This window comes from Lactuca saligna, chromosome 3 (assembly GCF_052625555.1).
Source record: "Lactuca saligna cultivar CGN05327 chromosome 3, ASM5262555v1, whole genome shotgun sequence".
Classification (NCBI taxonomy): Eukaryota; Viridiplantae; Streptophyta; class Magnoliopsida; order Asterales; family Asteraceae; genus Lactuca; species Lactuca saligna.
The window spans coordinates 218,317,141-218,344,563 of NC_136419.1; the positions used below are offsets into that span (position 1 = coordinate 218,317,141).

A 27,423-nucleotide genomic window follows, 5' to 3' on the forward strand; every position below is an offset into this window, starting at 1 on the left:
GAGCGGATTCTAATCAAGACAAACACTTCACACAATTGGCCTTAGTTGGTCTTTGTTTTATCCAAAACATCACAACTTACCAATTTCAAATGTACAAGAGTAGAAAACTTTTACTCTTACATTTGATAAGTGTTTTTAAACCTTCTTAAAAACATGTCACTCAAATTATAATCTTGGGGTATGACTCTAAGACTTGTATTGGAACGAAGTATGACTCATCTTCTTGATTTAACCATTTCAACAATTCAAGTTCCTCTTTTTAGTCATAAGAATGCACTAAGATTTCCTTAGAGAACTAATTGTGCTATGGTTTCTAAATCATTAAGATGATCACAAAAAACCGATACTAAAGTACTCTCCCATCTTTTCAGATTTGAGAAACTTTTATCCTTCTGCCTAATTTGATTCTTCTTATTCGCTCTGCCATGCATTGAAATCTTTTCCAATGTCTCAGAGTTACACTTAAGCTTGTAAGTATAATCATATTTACTGAGCTTTAGTAAACTATGACGAAGAGCCTTATATCTTTTGTGGTGGACTTAATCAGTGCACATGACTATGTACTCGATCCCTTAGTCCATTACTTGAATCACACATCCATGTGAATAAGTAGTTAGTCTTAATTTTTCCAATACTTTAAAGTTCTCATTCATCATGCCATACAACTTGCATGATTCCAAGTTCCGGTCCAATTGAGATTTGGGTGATGAGAATCTTTCCTTATTTGGTAAATTTAGACATTACCACAAAAAAGGAATCAATTTCATATTTCCACTCTTGCTATTAATGGAATCATATAAGCAACAATTTTTCCTCAAATGCCATTGTAAGGATATTTTAAAATAAATAAAATCAAAAATTTTCTTTTATTTTAAAATTATGCAGAAAAACTTATCCTTACAATCCATATGAAAACTTGTTGTTATCTATTCCTAAGCAATACCTCATAACTCCTAAGAAGTAGCTCAAGAATCCGATCTTCAAACTACGCGATAGAAATCCATCTATGCGATCAGATTCAACATATTCTTTCTTTAAGTTCCTTCACTTTTCTTTGATTCTTAAAACATCACCATGTGACCCAGTCACATCATTTATCAAAAATCTTAGAATAGAAACTTAGCAGAGTTAGATAGTGGACTTTACCTGAAGTAGAGTCAAACTTATTGACTTTAACATCTTTAGGTAAATTTGGCAGCTTCGCAACTAATGACCCTTTCTTTGGCAATATAAACATATGGACCCTTTGATAATGGTACACGGGACTATCACAGACTTAGCTTTTCTCTTTACCATTTGTTCAACCGAGTTGACTATGGCCGATCCCTTTCCATTGGGAAGAGAATGCTTTTCTGGATTTCCTGTGTCACTATTGTCAATGTCCATCAAGTTTTTGAGGAAGTTGATCTTAACAAATAGATATGATCATTAAGGGTCTTGTCATAGTCTGTTTCATATGTGTCCCAAAGGAACTCACTATGTGACTTAGAAAGTGATTGAACCACCACTTTTTCAAGACTTTGACACCCAACTCTCCCGGCTTGTCAATACGTGACTACATCTCCAAGATTTGACCACACCTAGACCTTCACTTGCCAATAGGGTTCGAGTGACCTTAAAATTTTTTAAGAACTTGTGGGTTAGGGAGAATAATTGGAGGAGGTGAAAGAAGTATGATTTCCATGGGACATCATCTTCATTTAGGAAAGCTTGTTTCAAGAGATTTGGGAAGATCATAAATGTCTAAACCAGACATCTTTTGGGAGATATTCAAGATAGTTGATTTTAAAGTCCTTAATATGACACCCAATATGAAATATTAAGGCTAGGACCCAACAAACTATTTTATAACTTAGAAGAGGTGTGCCGTAATCCAAGCTATAAAATATTTGAAGGTAGGTGAATGACGATTCACCAATTTCCACCAAGATAAACGAAATGTATTATTAGGTTTTAATTGGATTTGAAACTCCTATATCTTTGAGATTCATTGAACTGTTCAATGGCATGTTTCAATCTCGAGTGTGCCCTTCAGGTTTTGTGACTGGGATGCCGAGGATCACAAAACGAGGTGTGAAGTAACCATGCAAATTACTTGGTACCCTTAATAAATTACCCCTCAATCGATGTGCCGGTTAACCACACACGCTCCATCGATACTATGATAAATATTAAGTCACCCTTTACCTACCTTGTTAAGTCCAAGTTAGTGTGCCGGTTAACCACACACGCTCCACTAACGACTTAGACAAAGTGTAAAGTGTAATTTCATGGATTAGCACCTTATTCAAATTTTCCTAAGTAACTAAGATTGAGAATTATTAAGAGTTTAGTTACTTAGTATTTATTATTAATACTTTTAATGAAGGGAGAAATATAGTCCTGTCAAACCCGTTCGGCTAACGACCTTCCACCAGTCAAGCAAGCGGTGGGTGAGAGTGGACACCCATTAAGTTGCCATTTTATAGGCAACAACCTTATACCCACCTTATAGACCGGCTTCGTGAATGAGGCGTGCTAGCGGTAAGACCGACTTTACTCTTATACATATATATATTATTAACTTATAATATAATAAAGTATAAGGGTTGAATTTTAACTTTTAAAATTCTAAGGGCTAACTTGGAATTAAAGTATTCATATGAGAAAACTTTACAAATTCCAAAACTTGAGGGCAAGTTTTGAAACTATTAAAAACTAATTAATTCCATAACTTATGTATTTAAAGTAGTTTTAATCCAAAAACTCTTCAAGTTCCATAACTTGAGGACAAATTATGGAAGACTCTAAGCTAATAAAGAATTAACTTTTCTTTATTTTATAACTTATGGAATTAATTAAGGTTACATTATTTTTTATTTATTTATTTAACGAAGAGACTCTTGGTCCTCCATAACTTGAGGATAAATTATGGAGTCATAACTCCAATTAATTAGAACTAGACTCTTCATTTTTGTAACCTTTGCCAACTTTTATGAGTTTTATGAAACTTAAATGTGACTTTTCATATAACTTGAGGACAAGTTACAAAAACACATTTTAGAATCAACTCTTAGATTAATTTGGATTGAAAACAACTATTTCATTCAACTTTTCTATTAATCTAAGCAACTCATAAGAACAAGATGATTCAAATCAAACTTTTTCATGTAATTAGTCTAAACCTTAAACTAATACAAAACATGAATCTATTGACAATTATCTTTGAAATTGGATTAGCATGAACATTACCACATCAAAAACAAGTTTATAAGTTCAAAAACCTCTTATGGTAATGTTCCTAGTCCAATTCCAGCCAAAAGGATCGAATTTATGCTGTCTGGGGGTCCAACTCGTCGAGTGCACTAACCAACTCGGCGAGTTGGATGCTTTTTGCCTTGGACTCGTCGAGTCCCTTCATGGACTCGGCGATTCTGTTGGGTAGATAGCAACAAAACTCGATTTTTCAGCTTCTATTGCAAGTATAACAAGAAAACAAGCCTAGGCTCTGATACCACTGTTGGGTTATGAGCATTCTAACACTCCTAAGTGTACATGCAACCCTAAATACCTTGGATCTATGTTTTCTCTATTATACATGCAAATATGAACATCCAAGGTATTATCCTAATCTAGCATACAAAACTATCAATATAACAAGATAGAATACATACCTCTTTGATGTAGAATGTCTTCATGAAGCTTGAGTGCCTAGTGCCCCAAGTGTGACACCTCAAATGGTTCACACAACACCAAATACACTTGGAATAACTTGGGAGAATTCTACACTTCATGAAATCGGCTAGCCCTCTCTAGAATGATACTAGTGACCGATTTTGTCAAGAATAATATCTTTATATAGTGTTACAATTAGGGTAAACCCTAATTGTCATGACTTTCCATTTCCTTGGATCCATGGGTTCAAATACACCATGGAGCATCCATGGACCATCCTATGGGTTTTAGCCCAACTTGATTATCCATGGAGCATTAGCCCACTATACAAGTATGGATGATTTACACAATCAACCCATATATTTAATTAGACTTCTTTTGATCACTTAATTAATCCTAGATTAATTCTTGATCAATACTAATTAAATAATCTCATTATTCTTATTATTAATATACTAGAACTTATAATATATTAATAACCATAAGTGTCTTATTTCTCTCATTATAGTCTATCCAAGTGCATGATGCCATGCAACCCAAATGGACCATGCCGGGTCGGGTCAAGTCTTACCAATTATAGTTATGGACTTAGATATTAATCCAACAGTAAGATGGATGAACCATCAAGTTGTTTTGTTTACAAGTCATTATATGTATATATTTGTTGAATGACTTGTAATGTTATTGTTTATGCTTATTGGTCTATATCGGAACATGACACCCCGAGTTTTGATTATATAATGAAAAATACATTTCTTTTATGAAATGCTTTGGTAAACATTGTTTTATCATGTTTTGTTTTTGGGAACAAATTCCGCAATTCTTTCAAATCAAATGGATTTACTCTGAAATTATTTTAAAAGCATAAATGGAAATCGGTCTTTTCTGGCCGAGATTTTGGGGATGTCACACTTAGCGCCAATGACACCGAGATATTGTGCAAGAAGAAGATAGTTAAAGTAAACCCGCCTGGGAAAGATTCGTTTATGGTGTATGGGGACAAACGCCGAGTGAATTCTGGAATCATTTCCCTAATGAAATCCAGAAAGTGTTTGACCAAGGGATGTACATCATATTTAGCATTCGTGATTGATGCTAAGAAGGAAAAGAAGGTGATGCAGAGTATTCCAGTGGTGTGTGATTATCCGGAAGTATTTCTCGAAGATTTTCCTGGATTACCACCCGATAGACAAGTGGAGTTCAGAATATACTTGTTACCAGGGACCACGCCAATAACAAAAGCACCTTATCGATTAGCACCGACAGAGATGAAGGAGCTAATGATGCAACTTCAGGAGTTATTGGACAAAGGTTTCATTAGACCTAGTTCATCACCCTGGGGAGCTCCGGTGTTATTCGTGAAGAAGAAAGATGGAAGTATGAGAATGTGCATTGATTATAGAGAGCTAAACAAGGAAACAATAAAGAATAGATATCCGTTGCCAAGGATTGATGACCTGTTTGATCAATTGCAAGGTTCGAGCTATTTCTCGAAGATCGATCTAAGGTCAGGATATCATCAGCTAAAAGTAAGAGAGCAAGATATCGAGAAGACTGCATTCAGAACTAGATATGGACACTACGAGTTCTTGCTTATGTCGTTTGGACTAACCAATGCTCCGGCAGCATTCATGGATTTAATGAATAGGGTTTGTAATCCGTTCCTTGATAAATCCGTGATAGTGTTCATAGACGACATTCTGATTTACTCAAAAATCCAGGAGGAGCTTGGCAGACACTTGCAAGAAGTGTTAGAAGTTTTGAAGCAGGAGAAGTTGTATGCAAAATTCTCCAAATGTGATTTTTGGATTCGTGAAGTCCAATTCTTGGGTCACGTGGTCAACCAAGAAGGGATAATGGTTGATCCAGCAAAGATTGAAGCGGTATTGAAGTGGGAACAACCGAAAAGTCCCACAGAGATCCAAAGCTTTTTAGGATTAGCCGAATATTACCGAAGGTTTATCCAAGGCTTTTCTTCGATTGCTAGTCCATTAACAGCTTTGACCCACAAAGGAGCTACTTATGCTTCGAGTGATAAGCATAAAGAAGGATTCGAGAAGCTAAAGAAGAGGCTATGTGAGGCACCAATACTTTCTCTACCCGATGGAGTTGAAGACTTCGCTATTTATAGCGATGCGTCTAGTGTTGGATTGGGTTGTGTTTTGACCCAAAGAGAAAAGGTGATAGCATATGCATCTCGACAACTGAAGGAGCATGAAAAGAATTACCCGACTCATGATTTGGAGTTGGCAGCGGTAGTTTTCGCTCTGAAAATATGGAGGCATTACCTCTATGGCACGAAGTGCAAACTTTTGACTGATCATAAGAGTCTCCAATATCTCTTTAATCATAAGGAATTGAATATGAGGCAACGACGCTGGCTAGAATTACTTAAAGACTACGACTACGAGATACTTTACCACCCTGGTAAAGCTAATGTTGTTGCTGATGCTCTCAGTCGGAAAGTTGATCTTGAAAGGAAAAGGCCAAGAGCGTTGAGAATTGAAGTTGTCTCGACCATTGTGGAAAGTAGAAAGAAAGCTCAAGAGGAAGCTTCTGAAAAGAATGACCGAAAGGAGGAACGTTTAGGCAAAACGTTGGTGTTCGGTGTAAACAGTCATGGACTGAATGTGTTCCAAGATCGGATTTGGATACCTAAGACCGGAGGAATCAGAGATCTTCTGATGGAAGAAGCTCACAAGACCATGTACTCGATTCATCCCGGTAGCACTAAAATGTATAGGGACCTGAAACCCTACTGCTGGTGACCGACGATGAAGCTTGATGTTGCAAAGTATGTGGCTGAGTGTTTGACTTGTGCGAGAGTAAAGACACAACATCAGAAACCGTATGGGAGTTTAGAACCTTTACCTGTGCCTATGGGTAAATGGGAAGACATTGCTATGGATTTTGTCACTAAACTACCTAGAACAAAGAATGGTCACGACATGATTTGGGTGGTCGTTGATCGATTCACTAAGAGTGCGTATTTCATAGCAACCAAGGAGAAATGGTCTATGGAAAAGCTCGCGAATTCTTATGTGAAGGAAATTGTGAGGCTTCACGGTGTTCCGTTGACAATTGTATCGGATCGTGATAGTCGTTTCACCTCAAGGTTTTGGAAAAGTCTACAAGAAGAAATGGGTACCAAGTTGTGTTTAAGTACAACTTATCATCCACAAACTGATGGTCAGAGTGAGAGAACAATACAAACACTTGAAGATATGTTGAGGGCATGTACCCTGGAATTCCTAGGTAACTGGGATGAACATTTACCTTTGGTATAATTTTCCTACAATAATAGTTTTCACTCGAGCATTAAGATGGCACCTTATCAAGCTTTGTACGGGTAGAAGTGTCGTACGCCGTCTTGTTGGCTTGAGGTTGGGGAAAAGCAGTTTATGGGCCCGAGATGGTTCATCAAACTGCTGAAAAGTTGAAAATAATTAGGGAAAGAATGTTAGCAGCTCAGGATCGTCAAAAGAGCTATGCTGACAACAAGCGAAGACTGATGACTTTTGAAATTGGAGATTCGGTTTTGCTTAAAGTCTCACTGTGGAAGGGACTTATAAGATTTGGTAAAAGGGGAAAATTAAGTCCAAGGTTTATTGGGCCATTTAAAGTTCTTCAGAGGATTGGGAACCAAGCTTACAAGCTCGAATTACCCGAAGAACTGAATGGAATTCACAACACTTTTCATGTGTGTTATTTGAGGAAGTTCACGGGAGAAGCTCCCGATATAATTCCAATTTCTGAATTGAGAATTAATGAAAACAAGAGGTTAATTGAAGAACCAGAGGCAATTGTTGACCGAAAGACGAAGAAGCTTCGACGCAAGATGGTCGAATTAGTGCTTGTTCGTTGGAAACATTCGAATGGGCCAAATATCACCTGGGAAACGGAGAGTGACATGTTGAGTCACTATCCGCATTTGTTTGTTGATGTGTGATTCCGGGGACGGAATCATCCTAAGGGGGAGAGAATTGTAACGCCCACATTTCCAGGCTAGGCCTTTTCGTTGATGTAATAGTCTAGGTTAACCTTTGTAACCCGTTTTGAAATAATAAGAGCGTATTATTTTAGTATTATGTGTTTTGTGCTTAATTGCTTAATTATGTGATTTGATTAATTAAGAATAAAATAAGCATCAAAATTTAAGTGTAAAATAAACTCAATATCTTTACATAAAGTTGTAGTGCTCGAAACAAGGATTCCGTAGATATAAGGAATGCCAAAATCCGAGTTATAACGAAGAAGTTATGACCTGTCGAAGTTTCGCGACAGAACCGACAACGCTGAATGACGTAAAAAGTGAAATTTACGTTAGAGCAATATTTAGCCTTAGTGATCTACACGAAAGTCGTAGAGTTTGTTAAATCGAGAGCGTGCATAAAAAGAACGCCAAAATCTAACTTTGTATGAGGAAGTTATGATTTTTCGAAGTTTCAACTTAGTGGTATGCAGCCCGAATACTCGATTTGAGACCGAGTGGTTTTTAGCCAAAACAATCTAAATGAGAATCGAAGATCTCATTAATTGTAGTAAAACGATAAAAAGATAGGCGAAAACGGACGTCAGATGAAGAAGTTATGATTTTATAACAGAGTTTTCATGTCCCGGCCTACTAAAAATAAATAATAAAAATAAAGTCAAAATTAGCCGACGGAGTCTAAACGAAAGTTGTAGATCATAGTCTCACCTACGCGGGGATATAAAGAACGTCAAAAATGGAGTTCGTATGAGGAAGATATGAATTTTTGAAGTTTATTAAATATTTTCGATATTTTATTTATATATAAATTCCGATATTATCCGAAGGGGGGGGGGGGGAGTCAGCGATCTTATCGTCGTTACGCCCAGCGTAACTAGGATTTACGCCCAACGTAAATCGACCTTCAAGCCCCTATAAAAGGGTGTCGAGGGCAGCCGAGTAGTTTGCTCATTTCTTCTCTTTTTCTCGTGTTTTTGCATCGTTTTTCGTGCAAGAATTATCCCGAAGCCCCGGTATCATTCCCGAGCCCCGAAACAAGTCCCGAGATCCCGAAGATCCCGAGAAGTAAGATTCCCGAGCCGAAGCTCTGCCCGCGAGGAGTCCGGTTTTTGTGAAGATCTTCCAGATCTGCCGAAGAATACTACTTCTACAAGCCGTAGTGCTGTCCGATCATCTTCTGATCAAGTGAGTGTGTAGTTACTTTCTTCTAACGCATAATTATGAAGTATTTTATACGAAATACGTGTTATATGTATATTTTGTTGTTATGTGTGTGAATGTATATTCACTTTCTTCTATCTTACAGATCTGATTATTTCTATATGAAATACGTGTTATGTGTGTGTGCCTCATCTGTTATATGGAAAATGTATTAATCAAGCATGCTATACAGGTTTTGAAAATATGTATAAAAATGTATGTTTTTATCTACTAATATGTTGGGTAGAACATGGGTAGATAGTTGGTGTGTAATAAACAGATGAGAGGCCTCGTTGTTGTTTTGATCCAGTCATCTAGCGGAATTTAGATGACGACCACGGACTTTTCTAGACAGTCTAGTGGAATGCTAGCAGGCTCATAACCTGTATGTATTAATGAACTTGGGTGTTCATTCATTGTATTCCATCCTCCTCATGGTTGCCTTATTTGACTTATATTGCTGAGGAACCCCCGCAGCATGTGTTGTCACCCCGATGAAAATATTCTTAGATTAGGTCCCTTGTGTTAGTTATTTTAGGGACGTAAAGTGAGAATAACGGGAATGGGTAACTGGGTTATTGTTGGTTGATAATAATTAATTTAATTATTTATTGTGGGTTGAAAACCCTATATGCTCACCAGGCTCCCAAGCCTGACCCACTCAGTTTTATTTGTATTACAGGAAGTGGCGCAAGGGCATAAGATGGATGAACCATCAAGTTGTTTTGTTTACAAGTCTGTATATGTATATATTTGTTCAATGACTTGTAATGTTATCGTTTATGCTTTATGGTCTGTATCGGAACATGACATCCAGGGTTTTTGATTATGGAATGAAATTATATTTCTTCATGAAATGTTTTTATAAAAATCTATTTTATCATGTTTTGTTTTTGGGAACAAATTTCGCACCTCTTTCAAATCAAAAGGATTTACTCTGAAATTATTTTAAACCCATAAATGAAAATCAGTCTTTTTCTGGTCGAGATTTTGGGGATGTCACACAACTCGTCTGTACCCATCTGCACCACAATCTCAGGTGCTCTTGGCCCCTCCTGGCCTCCGTCTCCTGATCCCGATCCTGACCCAGATCCGGTCACAAAGCGTCTCGTAACCACCATACTAAAAATATAATAGGAAGATATCAGATAACCACATAAAAACAGGGAACAAATTCCCAACCCAACCCTAGGGGTTATGACTTCCTTGGTACGCATATGGGCCATGTGCTTTCAGTAGTACAGGCCCATACTACCTTCCACACCTACCCATATTTGTCTCAAGTATCACCACAACACCCTAACAATATACATAATCACAACGAGCGCTCAATCCTCACTCATCGAGGAATGCTAATATCTCGTAACTGGCCTCCCGGTCTCTCACGACCTAACCATCCATGAAACTTCCACCAACCCTGCAACACTAGTGTATGCTAGCCATACATAATGCTGGACCCATAGACTTTAGAATATCTAATCCTACCCTAAGCTCCCAATCAAACAAGAACAAAACATTGCCAAATCAAACATTCTCAGGCTATAAGATCTTAATTATGTATAACCGTGATGTATACACTAAACAACTACAATAATGATGTTAATCTCATGTAAAGGAACCCTATGCTAGCATACATCATATAACCAAACAATTTTGTCATGCAATACCTGAAGATCCCTAGCCTAGCACTAGCATGTTGTTCTAACATATCACATTATCAAATAATTATATGGTATTTTGGGGTCTACTTACTGGCTCTAACTAATCGTACACCCTGCATCCTCCTTTACATATTTTGAAAATTATTTTAGAAATCATTTTGAAAACCTTTCCATGATTTGAGACTGGATTCACACAAATGTTCCTCCAATTCACTCAAACCATGGTTCTAATACCAACTTGTAACATCGGTAAAATTCAAGCTAATTTAAAACTTTTCAAAACATTTAAAAACAACGATTATTACAAATTTGTTTTCAAAATGTCTAATATCAGAGTTTTCCTATAAACATCAACAAAACATGAAGAGATGTACGATCACACCTTCGCCTTGCCGCGATCCCCTGATGTACTTGAAACAATAAACTGAGACTGTAAGCCCGAGGCTTAGTGAGTTCCACCAAAATACTGATACACATACAATCCACATAACCATGTCAGCAATATTATAACATAACAAACTAAACAGCATGCAATGGGTTCATAACATTACAGACTGGACTACCCCTGGGCCCACAATGTGAGTCTGGATTGCCTTCCGGGCCCACAACTCACATTTGGCTTGCCTTCGTGCCCACAGTACGAGTCTCCCTCAACTCGTATCTGGAATGATCCATCGACTAGGTTACCCCTGGGCCCATAGTATGGGTCTGGATTGCCTTCTGTGCCCACAACTCACATATGGATTGCCATCGAGCCTACAGTACGAGTCTCCCTTATCCTAGACTGGAATGCTCCCGGGTTTCTTGGTTAATGCACGGAGCAATATCACCTTAACCTATCCCACATAACATATCAACATATAGCATAACCACTGAGCATGCAGATAATCATATAACAACACATGTAGTCCTACAGATCTACCTAACTGGCATAACCACTAGCATGTAACACTAACTTCATACTCAACATACTAACACTGCTAGGATAACATATCCAATGTTCCAACCTTGGTGCCTTTGAACCCTTAGTATAGTGAGGTAACTCACCTCGTAAGTAGCGCTAAAATACTGCAAATCTCTAACTGTTGTCTCATCGGGAATCCCAAACTCTCACATAATAATAATAAAAACTAGGTTAATACCCAACATTACTCCCTTGACTAAGTGTCTACCTAACTTATTAAGTCCATTCCCTTTCATTGGGCCAAAGCCCAACACCAAGTCCTTAACTTGAAAGTCCATATACATAAGTCTACTATTGGCCCAATTTACCCAAAATACCCTCTAAAGGTATTGATCCTTCCTTTGGTCAAAGTCAACGGTCAACCGTTCATGTTGAACCGACTTGTCGAGTGTAGTTTTTAACTCGCCGAGTCCAGTGTGTCTAGCCAAACGGGAAAACCCCAGAAGGCTCGTCGAGTCATCTCCCAGACCCGCCGAGTCCAAACGTAACCCATGATCGCAATCCTTCATCAACTCGCCGAGTTAGATTATTCGACTCGTCGAGTCCATGCAACCTATACCCATAATCAGACGATTATGAGCTAACCCATCGTTCCAAATAGAAGACCTGAGTTCCTAGGGTGTGATGTCAATGTAAAGTTCCCACCTTTACGTACTTGCATGGCTTTAAAGACTCAAAAGCCAATATCCAAGCTTGAAATGGGGTTTAACTCCTAAGGAAGGGTTTATACATTGAAAATCTCAGAACTTTATGAACTTAGAACCCAAGGAGGGTCCAGATCTGAAGTTGCAACTTCAGATCTAGCTCTTACACCATAATAACTCCATAATCAAGGCAAAAGCCCTAAACTTCACCTATATGAGATCCAGAAGGAAATAAGGCCAAGATCACAAATTGGTACCTCAAAATGAAGCTAAATGAGACAAATTTTGTAGATCCACATGAGTTTCTTGCTGCTAGCTACTTGACCTTCAAGCTTCCTTCACAAATTCCACCTTTCAAAGCTCAAACACACTCAAATGAAGCTCACACACGAAATAGGGTTTTTCTGGACTCTCTAGGGTTGTAGGGGACTGAGGGGGCGCTAATAATCCCTTAAATAGGGTGCAAAACCCCGAATTTTAGGGCTTCATCTGCCAGCTCCTACTCGTCGAGTCACTATTCTGACTCGACAATTCGGTCACTTAACACGTGGTCTAAACCCGCTGCTACTCGTCGATTCAGGGCATCAAACTCGTCGAGTAAACCTTAAAACTTGAAGGTTTAAAAGCAATAATATTAATACCTGAGGATTGGGGTGTTACAGTAGGAGTGGACGAAAATTATAGGGAGGTCATATAAGTTTTCATCCAAGGTCTTCTAGTTGAGGAGTCCATGGGTTGCTTAGGCCTTAAGCAGGAAATTAGGGTTTCCATCTGAAAACCCTAGCTTTGGGACTAAGCAACCTGCAGTATATAAGGAGGCTTTGCCTTGGGATTTTTGGCCAACCTTGGAAGAACCCCAGTAGAGCCGAATTTCTAAGAGCATTCCCTACTTCTCTTTTTATCCTCTTGTAAAGAGTGTTTGTAAGCCATTAGAGGTGTCACATTTAAGGCACTTGCTTTCAAGAGCTAAAGATCTACAAGGTTTTCTTGTTATTACCACATATCAAGTAAGGTACACATCTAAACCCTATTTTGTATAGATTTTAAATTATATACTAGCTTCCTAGGGCTTTCTCTTTTGTATTCAAGTTTTCATGTTCAACTAGTGAAAACCTAAATCCTTATTTTAGGGTTGCGTGAACACATATGATTTGTAGTGATGTTCAAAACCCATCAAGAGCAACATACTTTAGTAAACGAAAAATATTACATACCTTGATCTTCTTTATCTTCTTGAGAATTCCCCGATTGTGATCTTGTAATAACCACCTTGACTTGGATGAAGAGGACCCAATCCATTATTAGAACACGACTCTTGTATATTATGTTAGTATTTTGACTCAAACTTCATCTGGAAATGACTTATTGTCTTTCGATAAATAGGTTAAAGCCACATCTTATATACAAACTATTACCTAAATAGGATACAAAACCTAAAGTAACTTCAAGATGCTACAAAACCATGTTCTACAAATACATATATCTTACAAGTTTGATGTTTATCCACATTAAATTCATGAAATATATGTTTTTCATAAGCAAGAGCCTAATGTTAAAGTATAAAGTTATTTGACATCCGCATGCAGTGATAAAGCATTCTATTCCCCAGACTACCCATGCAATTGATCAAATTACATTTATGACTATAGTATTTTGAATGAAATATTTTTCTACACATGTCTTCAACCGCAAAGATACAATGAAATTGTAATAAAAAAACATCATATGCAATAACAATCAATTAAAGCGTCATATAAGATAACACGATACCTAATTTACTAGATTATTAGACATCATTTTCTGATAGATTGGCACATAAATAGTCATATACACTAGAGAAATCGCTTTTCTCCAAATTTAGATGGATAACTTTCCAATTAGGTCACTACAAGCAAAAATATGAACATATCATGCAACCAAAGTGATAAATTGATAATAAATCGTATATAAACAAAATCAAAAACATTTACCTCGTAGCCTAAACATTTAAATCAGTTTTTGTGCCGATGATGGATGCAATAACCAAGGGGGAATCAAAAATAGAAAATAAATTAAAGGTCGTATAATCAAAGTTAAAAAATTAGAGAAAACATTAGGGTCGCAAAGAAAAGAGAGAAGGTAGATCGTTAGTGGTTTTGTGCAGTGAGATGGTTGTGCCAGTTAGAAATCATCTATAGAGAGAGATAACGAAAGTGAACGTATTATAAACAAAGAAACAAAAACTTATTGGAAGAAAACTAATGTTAGAGGTGTTAGGAAAGCCAGATAAGCCACGATCAATTATCGATTAAAGGAGTAGTATGGCGGTGGAATTGCTTCTAAAATGTCTCGATGTCTCACCAATGCTTATGCTAAAAGCCCTATGAATATATAAAGCAACGGTGGAGAAAAATATGGAAGGCAAAACGGTGACACGTGTGGCGATTAAAAGGAGTCCGATTCAAACCAGCTCAATACCAAGATAAAACTGGAAACTACTACTTAACGTTGTTCATAACTTGCAGTTCTATTAATACGTGTATAACAATTAATGACCTTGGACACTTTTTTTTTAATGTCTTTACCTTAATGTGTGTATTAGGTAGCGGTGCTAAAGATAATTGCCGTTAGAGATACATGATTCATGGCTTGGGTGTTTTGGAGATTCTTTTAATATTTATTGATGTATTCCACCTGATTTAGTATTTATAATTTACTTATGGTTGTGATGCTTGATTGTGACATGTATCACACATTGTTTTATATATTTCATAGTTCATTAAGTGTTTAAAAATACAAAAATTGTTGTTATAGTTTTTCTATAAAATGATATTTTTTTAAAAATATATAAAGGAAATTTCAAAATGAACCTCTTTTCTTTACAGGACATCACAATACTCGAACACAATATTGTTGTAGACATAATTTATTCTTGATCTTGATACTTATTCTCGAATTGCCTATTCAACAACTACAAGTACAAACATGTCATCAATATGATATGGATACGACAAGATAACAAAACAATTCACCAATATCAAATTGTTTCCATAGATGACGTCTATACACAACCATGCCTATTTTATTACCTATATTAGTGTCGCCCCGATGGATAACATATGGTCAAGATCATGTCGTATCTTAACATCGTCATCATACATATGTAACTATATACATAACTTGATTTTAGTACACTGCATATACATTATATTGTCAATCTGGCGGTTACTTGCTATATAAGCAAATGTTTTTAAGCATGTGCTTTTTAGATATTCATAAATGTGTATTAACAACAAAATCAAATTGCATGCATGCTACTAACAAACATACAAAACAAAGATGGGAGCTTAAGAACATAATATTTTGATGATGAATATAAATAATTTGTAAATTAGGTCTTCTTATGTTTTCGTTTCTCCTTTTTTGATTACATTTTCAAAATAGTGTAAAAATGTATAGTTACATTTGACAATCATCTAACCATCTATGTTATAAAAAGACTAAAGTTAGCTAATGCTTAGTATTACTCATGGTTTTATAATCATAATATTGGATATTCATAACTACATACATTATTTTGATACTATGTTCTTCTTCAACTTGAAGCTTCTTATTCACACATAGATCTTTCATTCAATTTTGAGAGATTGTTTTTCATCCATCTCATGTAAATAAAATTATTCAATATCACAAGTTTACGTTTGTAGCAATGTCTCAAAACCAATCACATGATCTTGGTTGCTTTTAATACGGATGGTTAATAATTACCTGCCATATTAAGTTATAATTTGCTATATCATATATAAAACTTGTGAAATTTCAATTTTTCTTTCATATGAGATAATCAAACATCTTCTTTCTAGTCATAACTCTTTTTTCTAATCTTCATTTTCTTTAAAAGAAGATGAAAAACACATGTTTTATATGTCAACAAAATAAATATTGCAAAAAGAAAAACAATGTTTTATCATTATGAAACTCTTTTAATTTTTTTTTTATATATCGTTTATAATCACTATAAGCTGTCTAGATAATTTTTATTTGTACAGTTTCTATTTACTGAACTATATTTTAAATATCTAATCAACTATAAATCTCTTTTACAAAAGCTACAATCACTTTGTGTAACCCTTAATTAGTTTTGACTAGTTTTGGTCTTTACTCTTTGACCATTCAAATAGTCAAAAGACACCGAAGTTATCAAAGGACTATTTAACCATCCACTCACCACACAATTACACAAATAATATATTTTTGTTTAAGCATATGCATTTTACTGTTTTATTCTCTCTAAGATGGTTTTATTAGATCAATAGTTTTCATAATCTCCCCCTCATCCTTACAAAATTTACCATTTCACTCCTATAGTTTGGTCGTCGTCATCATGAAAAAAATTAATAAAAATAAAAAATAAAAAATAAAAAAAGGGTCAAAAGCCCCAATCTCTCTCCCTCTGTATCTAATATATCTCTCTCTATACACACGATTCGTCTTTCTCAAATTTCAAATCCCTAATCTCTTCGACATTTTTATTCGATTATACATATATATCTACATATCTGGCATCTGTAATTCGCATCGCACACTTTACCCTTGTTGATTTCTTGTTCTTGGGCTTCAAAACCCTAGTTTCACTGACAGCCCTCAGAAACCCTAGTTTCCGTTTCTCGAACTACCAACAACTGGGGTTTGCATGTTTCGAACTTGATTTGGGGTTTTTTTCGTAAAGCTTCTGCTTGATTTCAAAGGTATGCTTAAATTTGCAGCCATGTTATGGATTTAATGGGTATTTTGCTACCGAATTGTTTGTTTTACTTTCGTCGTTTTATGAGTTTACTTTGGAATCCCGGGCATTTAAATTTACTTCTTTTCAATGTTCTGGTGTATATGAGCTGATATGTTGAGTACACTTAAGAGTTAAGTAAAACATGAGGAAGTTTTAAATTGTTTATACCTGATAGTGTATCACGAGAAATTCGAGGATCACCGTGATCTGATTGATCAATTGATGCTTTTTGTGTCAATCAGTGACTACGGACTTTGAAACTTTGTGTACTAGTAATAAAGAGAATACGTACATGGTTTTTTGTGCTTTTCTTTCTTTATGATAAAATGTTTAACCTTGCCTATAACCCTAGATCAAATGTCAGGCCACATCCTGTTGTTTGTATCATCAAATGGTTTCTAAACTTGGGTACTGATGTATGGACTCAAGAACTGAAAAGCTAATGATGCTTGGAGATCTTAAACTACTTGATCAGACAACATTAATTTAGCAATTTTGAATGAACTTTGTGTGGTTATATGGTTATCAGTAACTTGAAACTAAGTCTTAGGGCTTTACTTCATTTAGAAGTTTCCTACATCTTCATAGGACAAAATTGCAGTAAATAGCAACACACTTTCACTTCATTTCTAATTCTGTCATTGGATTGTTAATTTTGTTAGTAAAACCATCTAGTTTTCGAAAACCTTTTCAAACCATTAAATTTTATCTACATGTTATAGGGCTTCTTGTTTGAAATTACCCAAAGTGATTATATCTGAAAAGTACAATGGTTTAAGTAACAAATTTTAAAATCTAGTGACCAAATTAGAAATAAAGTGAAAGTATTTTACTATTTATTACAAAATTTCCATCTTTTAATCGAGTTCTGTTAACAAAGTACATTGATCCACGCCACGTTGATTGTTAAGCTAGAGATTCTGCTTCCCAAATTGGTTTTTCTATTCTATTACTTTCCCATATTGGTTTTTCTGTTTTATTTCTTTCTTCCTATTTCTTCTATTTTTCTATTATTCGAGAGGAAAATTTTGCAGGTGCTGACATTCAAGATTTCAAGTCCACTTTATTTAGCAAACTTAACCTGAAATTTAGCTGAAAAGTGTAAAAGCAAACTGTATGCATTACTTTATAGGGCTAAATGCAAGAAGTAGCAATGTACTTTTATCTATCTGTTCAGCATATCATAACGTCCAACTTTCATTTCTTTCTATCACAACATTGTATTTTCACTTATTTTTTTTTTCTTATTAAGACTTTGTACTTCAAAAAATCTACCCAGTTATAGTATTGCCCTTTCATCTTTTTTCTTATTACAACATTGTACTTTGAAAAATCTAGCCAATCATAATTAGGTAGAATATTCAAAGTACAATGATGTAATAGGAAGAAGTAAAAGTAAGATGCTATAATAAATAAATAAATAAAAATTGATTGTTATATTTGTTGCAGTTTATTCAATGTGGGAGACAGTATGCGGGCCATAGTTTATAGAAATGCAAAGGTATCATGCTACCAACTGCACTAGTGCAGTCAATAACAGTGCAGTTGGTGGCTCATTAGGCAGGGATAATACTTCCCGTGCTGAGTCATCTTCCCTTCCAGCTAACTTTCCATTAAATCGGTATGCTTTTAATTTTAATTTCTATTTTTAGTATGTTCTTAACTTCTCATTATTGAAACGAGTTAAATTATGTTTTACTTTTTATTTTTATTTTCCAGGCGTACTTCACAACTTGCACCATACAAATTGAGGTGTGAGAAAGAACCCCTGAATTCAAGGTGACCTTTTTAATCTTATTTACCTTATTATTATTATTATTATTATTTGTATTTTTTTTGTCGACTCTTTTACCCTTTTGTTGTCAGGCTACCACCACCAGACTTTCACCCTCCAACTGCAAATTGCCCAGAGGAGACACTTACAAAAGACTATGTATTGGGTGGATACAGAGAAACAGTCGAGGGGCTTGAGGTATGCCTTAAAGCTTGTTTAAATAATTCATTAGGTATCATTTTATAAAGAACATCATCTACTCTATTGATAAGGGAAACTTTATGTTTTGTTGTCATGAGTAAAGAAATGTAAATACATAGCTATCATGAATTTATGGGCAGAATATAAAGTATTAAGCATATTTCCTACTTTGTCTTACAGTATCTTGCTATTTAGTATTTATAACAATCATATTCATAGTACATTCCATTCCCGATTTATTCATTGTCTTTTTGAATTTTGTCTTACAGGAATCAAGAGAGATCTCTTTATCACAGATTCCAACTTTCACAAAGCCTGTCATTTTAAAATGCAAGGAGGCAATTAGAAAATATCACAGAGCAATCAATGAATCTCGTGCTCAAAAACGCAAGGTATAATAAATAATATTTAATATTACTATTTTTTGCATTTGTTTGTTTATTTATATATGTATTATTTTTAATCTTAAAATTGTATACGTTTGTGTTACAGGCTGGTCAAGTTTATGGAGTTCCTCTTACTGGTAATTTATTGAGTAAGCCTGGTTTTTTTCCAGAACAAAAAGCTAGTGGTGAAGATTTCCGGAAGAAATGGATTGAGGTTTGTCTTTTTAGTATCCATGTGAAGTAAAATACTCTTGGGTAAATTACAAAAACACCCTTGTATCTTTGGTAGTTTTGCAGCTTTAACCACTACTACTTTATCTTTTTCCAATCAAACCATAAAAGTTATTAAAATTTATGGTCATATCAGGAAAAATAGTAGTATAAGTGGTTAAACTACCTAAAGCATATTGTTAAACCTTAAACGTTATTAAATTTTGATGACATTATATGTTACCTGACATTTTACCTTCAGAACTATATCATTGGGACTTTTGGTATATGCTTATCAGAAGACATGAAATAGTAACATAATTTGACACTTTTGACCCTTATCCTACAGGGATTATCTCAACAACATAAACGTTTGCGATTATTGGCTGATCATGTTCCTCATGGGTATAGAAGGAAATCACTGTTTGAAGTTCTTATTAGAAACAATGTACCTTTACTAAGGGCAACTTGGTTTATCAAAGTAACTTATCTCAATCAGGTATGGATTAATTAAATCAACACCCTAAACCCCAAACCGTAATCCAAGGGCATTTTCGTCATTTTCTTTTCTTCAAAAATTGTTGCAGGTTCGGCCTGGGTCTGGTACGTCTTCCGGATCGCCTGACAAGACTCGGTTTTTGCGGTCAGATCAGTGGACGAAGGATATTATTGAGTATTTACAGTACCTTTTGGATGAATTTGTTTCAAAAAATAATTCCCATTCTACCCTTCACTTGAAGGACCGGTCTCCTCAGTTTGCTTATGGTGGTGGGGTCCAGCATAAGAACGATGTGTTGGCGGTTGTTGATGGTGAGGAGCCGTCTGTGCATTTTAAATGGTGGTATGTGGTGAGGATTATACAGTGGCATCATGCAGAAGGTTTGCTTTTGCCTTCTCTGATTATCGATTGGGTTCTCAATCAATTGCAGGTATTCCTACTTTAGTAGATAGTGTTTCCATTCCATCTCTGATTCCATAATTAATAACACACCATTTTTAATCACTTTCAGGAGAAGGAATCACTGGGGATACTACAACTACTATTACCAATCATATACGGTGTCATAGAAACAATCATCTTATCTCAAAATTACGTGCGTACACTTGTTGCAATCGCAATCCGTTTCATCCATGAACCCTCACCCGGAGGATCCGACCTCGTGGAAAATTCCCGTAGGGCCTACACCATATCCGCCCTAATCGAAATCCTCCGATACCTAATCCTCGCAGTCCCCGACACTTTTGTTTCCCTAAACTGCTTCCCTTTACCACCTTCAATCCTCTCAAACCCCACAACCGACAATAACTCTTTAATCACAAGGGTCAAACCCGCCACACCTTCAGAACTTCAGGGACCATTTTCGTCAATCGACACCCTTGTGTACTCCATTCAGAAATGCGCCGTGAATCTCGCGAGAGCTGCGAGGCCGGGGTACCCGGGGCATAATGTCGCGAAATCGGTTCGTGAATTGGATAAAGCTGTTACACATGGGGATATTGGTAACGCGTATAAATGTTTGTTTGAGGATTTTAATGATGAGAATGTTGATAAAAGGTGGATGGCTGATGTCAGCGCGGGTCTGCAATCGTCTCTGAAATGGGTCGGGACGGTGAATTCGGCGTTTGTGTGTTCGGTTTTTTTCGTGTGCGAGTGGGCCACGTGTGATTTTCGGGATTCCAGGAATGCCCCTGTTGAAGGTGTGAAGTTCAGTGGCAAAAGAGACTTTTCACAGATATATATCGCCACCAGGATTCTCTCGATGAAAATGAGAAACAAGAGAAGAAAAGTCAAAGATTTGTCGCGTTTCTTTCAGAGTCCGGGCCCGTTGCATGATGTTATTGTCTGTTGGCTTGATCAACACCAGGTTCAAAATGGAGAAGGGTTTAAACGGGTTCAGTTATTGATAACCGAGTTGACTCGATCGGGTATTTTTTACCCTCAAGCGTATGTGAGAGAGCTTATTGTTAGTGGGATCATGGGTAAGAACGACAATTTACTTGACATTGAAAGGAAAAGGAGACATTATAAGCTCTTGAAACATCTTCCCGGGTCTTACGTTCAAGATTCCCTCGAAGAAGCACAGATTGCTGACGTGTCGCTTATCTCTGAAGCCATGCAGATTTATACAAACGAAAGGCGGCTTTTACTTCATGAAAATGTTATGACCACAAATGGAAAAAACAATCATAAGTTTGGTAGAATACCTTTGCCGAAAAATGTCAAGATTGAAGAAGTAATGGCTTCCATTTCGGTTCTCCTCCACTTTCCGAATTCCAACGGGAATGGAATTGATGATTCCCATGGTGTAAAAAGGCCCGCTGGGCCGGTAGTTAGCGAAGGACCAACACCTGGATGTGAAGAATGTAGAAGAGCCAAGAGACAAAAAGTTGAAGAAAAGAGCCCGTTTCTTCATTTGTCAGACGATGAGGATATTTGGTGGGTTAGAAAAGGTGGTGTTACTGTTAAACCCATGGATTCTTTCCGGGTTGACCCGCCCGTGAAACCCATAAAGCAACCCACAAGAGGGAGACAAAAAATCGTGAGGAAAACCCAAAGTCTCGCCCAATTAGCAGCTGCTAGAATTGAAGGTAGTCAAGGGGCATCTACTAGTCATGTATGCGACAGTAGAGTAAACTGCCCTCACCATCGAAATGGCACCGATGTCCCTAAACCACCGGATTCCATCGGAATCACCAATTCTGCCGGAATCAATAATTCCAGAGACATTTCTTCGATCGGGAAAGCAATTAAACGGATTCCATTAGATGAGAAGAGGGTTATTGTTGTTTGGTTGATGGGTATAGTGAAACAACTCGTTGAAGAGGCCGGAAAGGTGACTGATTCCGGACCAAAATCCGGTCAGTTTGGCCGGAGTCTACCAGTTGTTGATGATAAAGGGTTGGGAAAATGGAAACTTGGTGAAGATGAATTATCTAATATACTGTATTTGATGGATGTTTGTGATGATTTGGTTTCTGCTGCTAGATTTCTTGTTTGGTTGTTACCTAAGGTTCATGTCAATCCGATTCCAACTGTTCATGGAGGGAGGAATGTCATGATTGTTCCAAGGAATGTTGAAAACCAATTGTGTGCAGTTGGAGAGGCGTATATTTTATCATCTCTTAAAAGGTTAGCAACTTACTTTTATTTAATTCTGTATTATATTTATAGGCTTATAGCATAGCATCCTACTTTCATTTCTTCTATCACAACACTTTACTTTCTGTTATTTTTCTTATCAAGGCATTCTACTTTTAAACATCCACCCAATTATAGCATTCCACTTTCCAGTTTTTCGCTTTAATATGACTATTTGAATGACAATAATATAAACAAGATGATTTTTCCAAAGTACGGAGCTATAATGATATTGAATGTTATTATTTCAGGTATGAAAACATTCTTGCTGCAGCTGATCTCATTCCGGAAACTTTAACTGCAATGATGCATCGAGCATCACTAGTCTTGTCTTCCAATGGCCGTCTTTCCGGTTCCCTATCCTTAATCTTTTCCCGCCAAATGTTAAAGAAATATGCTGATGTGGCAACTGTCATTGACTGGTCAAAGACCTTCAAAACAACATCCGATAAAAGACTCATCATGGAACTCGAATCCGGCCGATCATCAGACGGCGAATTCGGATTCCCACTCGGCGTCCCGGCCGGAATCCAAGATTTCGACGAATTCCTCCGCCAAAAAATCACCGGAATCCGTATTTCCAGAGTTGGTTTGGGCATGCGTGACACCGTCCAAAGACTTATAGACGAAAACATCCCTTCTTTTTATGGTCAAGACAAAAAGTCAACCTTCCCGGTCAAACGACCCGTGGATGACGGGTACCCGATAGCCCAACAAGTCGTAAAAGGGTTGTTAGATTGCATGAGACAAACGGGTGGGGCAGCCCAAGAAGGCGACCCGACTTTAGTTGCCTTTGCGGTTTCTGCAGTCGTAACTAATGTAGGACAAGTGATTGGTAAAATTACCGAAATAACCCCGACGAGTTGTTTGTTTGCAAGACATATATTAAAGATTCATTTGACGATTTTGTCCCTACTAAAGGATGCGTTAGGTGAACGACAAAGTCGAGTGTTCGAAATCGCCCTTGCAACGGAAGCTTCTTCTGCACTTTCCCAAGTTTTTACCCCTCCGAAAGCTTCCCGTGGTCAGTTACAGCTCTCCCCTGATACCCGTGATCCAGGGGTAAATTCGTCCAATGAAAAAACGTATTCCAAACCTGCTAAAACAACCGGTGCAATTTCCGCTCTCGTTATTGGGGCGGTTCTTCAGGGGATTGCGAGTCTTGAAAGAATGGTGACTGTTTTTAGACTGAAAGAAGGGCTGAATGTGATTCAGTTTGTTAGGTCAACACGGTCAAACTCGAATGGAAATGTCCGGTCAACGCCAGTCAACGATTCGAAAATTGATAATTTGGTCGAAGTGTCGGTTCATTGGTTCCGTGTTTTAATCGGTAACACCCGAACAGTTTCCGATGGGTTCATAGTCGAACTTTTGGGGGAATCTTCCATAATTGCCCTTACAAGAATCCAAAGAATGCTTCCGGTCAACTTAGTCTTCCCTCCCGCTTTTGCCATTTTCGGGTTTTTAATATGGAAACGGTTCATTCTAAACCCGAATGTCATCACCCGTGACAACATCACACAGCTATTCCAATCTTTAACCTCCGGAATCACCGATGCCATCAAGCATTTACCTTTCCGTGACGTATGCCTTCGCGAATGTTCAACATTATACGATCTTGTAGCCTCGGACCCCACCGATTCCGAATTCGCAGCATTCCTTGATTCCAACGCCCCGAAGGTTTCTGCGTTTGTCCCGTTACGTGCCCGGGTCTTTTTAAACTCCATCATTGATTGTCAATTACCACTGGAATTGGTGAATCCGGAGGATGGGAGTCGTGTTTCCGGACATTCCGAGTCGCTTCTCGAAAAACTCGTTCACATTCTTGATACTTTACAACCCGCAAAGTTTCATTGGCAATGGGTGGAACTCAGACTATTGTTAAACGAACAGGCTTTAATTGAAAAAATGGAAGGTCGTGATGCTTCTTTGGTTGAAGCTTTGAGCTCTTTCTCACCAGATGGGACTTCTGAGAATGAAAATAATTTCATTCAAATGGTGTTGACCCGGCTTTTGGTCAGACCCGATGCGGCCCCACTTTTTTCAGAAGTAGTCCACCTTTTGGGGAGATCTTTAGAAGATGAAGTTTTACTACAAGCTAAGTGGTTTCTCAGAGGACATGATGTTTTATTTGGGAGGAAGTCGATTAGACAAAGGTTAATCAATATAGCCGATAGTAAAGGGCTTTCGACAAAACCCCAGTTTTCGAAACCTTGGGGTTGGTGTAATGGAAGTAATTCCATTCCGGGGTTGAAGAAAGGGAATCAGAAACGCAAGTTTGAGGTTGTCGAAGAAGGGGAAGTGGTGGAAGACGGGAACGGAATCGAAACAAAACGGAATACGAATATTGAAGCGTTTGTGGTTACGCAACAGAATGTGACGGAAAGGGCGTTGGTGGAATTATTGCTTCCGTGTATTGATGAAAGTTCGGAGGATTCGCGGGTTACGTTTGCGGGTGATTTGATTAAACAGATGAATGAGATTGAGCAACAGATAAGCGGGGTTACAAATGGAGCGAATAAACAGGCCGGAATGGCTGTTTCCGGAGCTGAGGGTCCGGTGAGTAAAGCGAATACAAGGAAGGGAATCAGAGGCGGGAGTCCGGGATTAGCGAGACGAAATCCACCACCTGTTGAAGTCATTCTACCTTCACCTTCGGCTTTGAGGTCTTCCATGTCGTTGCGTTTACAGTTGCTGTTAAGACTGCTTCCTGTAATCTGTGCTGATGGGTAAGTTTTTTTTATTTTATTTATAACTCAAATATGTTTTGATTGAATATTAATCTTATGTGTTTGAATGTTTAGGGAGCCATCATCACGTAGCATGAGGCATATGCTATCTTCAGTGGTCCTTCGGCTACTTGGAAGCAGAGTTGTACATGAAGATGCAGATCTTTCTAGCCCAGCTTCAAGATTTTCCATCAAGAGAGAAGTGGAGTCCATGATCGAATCATCTGGGACCGTTGATCTTGGTGGAAGCCTTTTTGACCGTTTATTGTTGGTGCTGCATGCACTCTTGAGTGGGTGTCAGCCACACTGGATGAAACCCAAAACTCTCTCCAAGTCCACCATTGAAGCCACCACCACCACAAATTTATATGATCGTGAAGCCGCCGAAAGCTTGCAGGTATAAATAAATCTATAATATATGCAAAAAAGAGCAGCCTACTTTTGTTTATTTATTCGTTATAACTTAAGAATAAATATTTAATATATTGATAAAAAAAAAACGGTGCAGAATGAGCTGGACAACATGCAACTTCCGGAAGCAGTGAGGTGGCGGATACAAACCGCGATGCCATTCGTTTTCCCCTCCTTAAAGTTCACAATCTCCTGCCAACCACCAAACATCCCTTTGTCAGCCGTCACCTCTCTCCAACCACCCGTACCTGTACCTGCTTCCGGAACCATCCGGAACATTCCATCACGAGCCACCTCAAACGGTCCAACAAAACCCACCAAACCCACACATGTATCATCCATACCCTCGTCACAACCCGAACCGGATACCGAAATCGACCCATGGACCCTTCTAGAAGACGGAGCCGGGTCGGGCCCGTCTTCCATAAACGGATCCGCAATTGCGGGGACGGATCACGCGAATCTGAAAGCATCCACCTGGCTCAAGGGTGCAGTGAGGGTCCGTAGGATGGACCTCACTTACATTGGTGCTATAGATGATGACAGCTGATTACACCACACCTCCCAAAAAGTCAAAAAGTCAAAAAGTCAAACCCTGTGAAATTACCGTTTTGGGGTCGTGGCCCGCAAAAAAGGCATGGATGGGTAGGAGGCAGGTGCGTGGGGGTTTTATGACAGACAAAACACACAAAAAAAATACATTGGATGGCTAACCTGACCGTGTGGTTGGTGGTTGGGAGATTTGTTGTAAATATAGAGGGAAATGATTCCAAAAATGATATGTCAAGTTTGTTTTGTTGTTGGGGGGGTATTTTAGGAAATAATATTTTACAACAAGGGTCTTTTCAGTTTTCATTATACACTTGTGTATTATTATTATTATTGGTTACTCATGGAGTATCGTGGAAGGTTATAAATCCTTTTTCTTCCATCGATGCTGTCGAATCTAGACTCTAGAGCGATAAACTTATAGACGTGTATCTCGTCCAGTGAAACTTGTACTTTTCTTTGGATTTCGACTTTTATTTTTTGCTCTAGATGTTTTACATGAAAGTGGATATTAATGTATGTTTTAGTTAAATCCTATGTATTTTGCTCATCGAAATGTTCGAAGACCTCAATTTTGTTATATGGAAACGGCGTGATATATATATATATATATATATATATATATATATATATATATATATATATATATATATATATATATATATATATATATAGAGAAAAGGAAATATACATTACAGTTCCACCTAAGCTTAGGTACTAAATCTCTTGAAAATACATTGTTTTACTATATAAAGATTACGGTTAATGGATTTACGATTAATACTTCAAGATGTAAATTTAAGATCGATACAATAAGGCTTAGGGTTTAAGGTTTAAGGTTTAGGGTTTAGGGTTTAGGTTTAGGTTTAGGTTTAGGGTTTAGGGTTTAGATTTAGGGTTTAGTGATTAGGTTTAGGGTTTAGGGTTTAGATTTAGGGTTTATTGTTTAAATTTAGGGTATATGGTTTAGGTTTAGGGTTTAGTAATGTTCATTTGGGTGAAGTAATAAACGATAATTGAGGAAAGAAAACAGAGATGATAAAACGATAATGAAAGAAAGAAATATTATGGAGGATGATATATTTACCAAGTGAAACCAAATCGGGTATATTTAGCATGTTAAAACGATATATTTTAAAAGTTTA

The 27,423-nt window shown here is 37.2% G+C and overlaps 1 protein-coding gene across 1 annotated transcript; it reads left to right on the forward strand.

The window, feature by feature from the left end:
• The first annotated feature begins 16,536 nt into the window (after nt 1-16,536).
• Nucleotides 16,537-26,828, forward strand: CCT (RNA polymerase II transcription mediator). The gene is made up of 12 exons (XM_078986570.1): nt 16,537-16,841; nt 18,329-18,500; nt 18,599-18,658; nt 18,746-18,851; nt 19,124-19,246; nt 19,347-19,454; nt 19,800-19,949; nt 20,038-20,379; nt 20,461-22,580; nt 22,841-25,318; nt 25,394-25,715; nt 25,827-26,828. The coding sequence occupies exons 2-12, from the start codon at nt 18,373-18,375 to the stop codon at nt 26,277-26,279; spliced, it is 6,390 nt and encodes a 2,129-aa protein (XP_078842696.1). The 5' UTR covers nt 16,537-16,841; nt 18,329-18,372; the 3' UTR covers nt 26,280-26,828.
• The last annotated feature ends 595 nt before the right edge of the window (nt 26,829-27,423 follow it).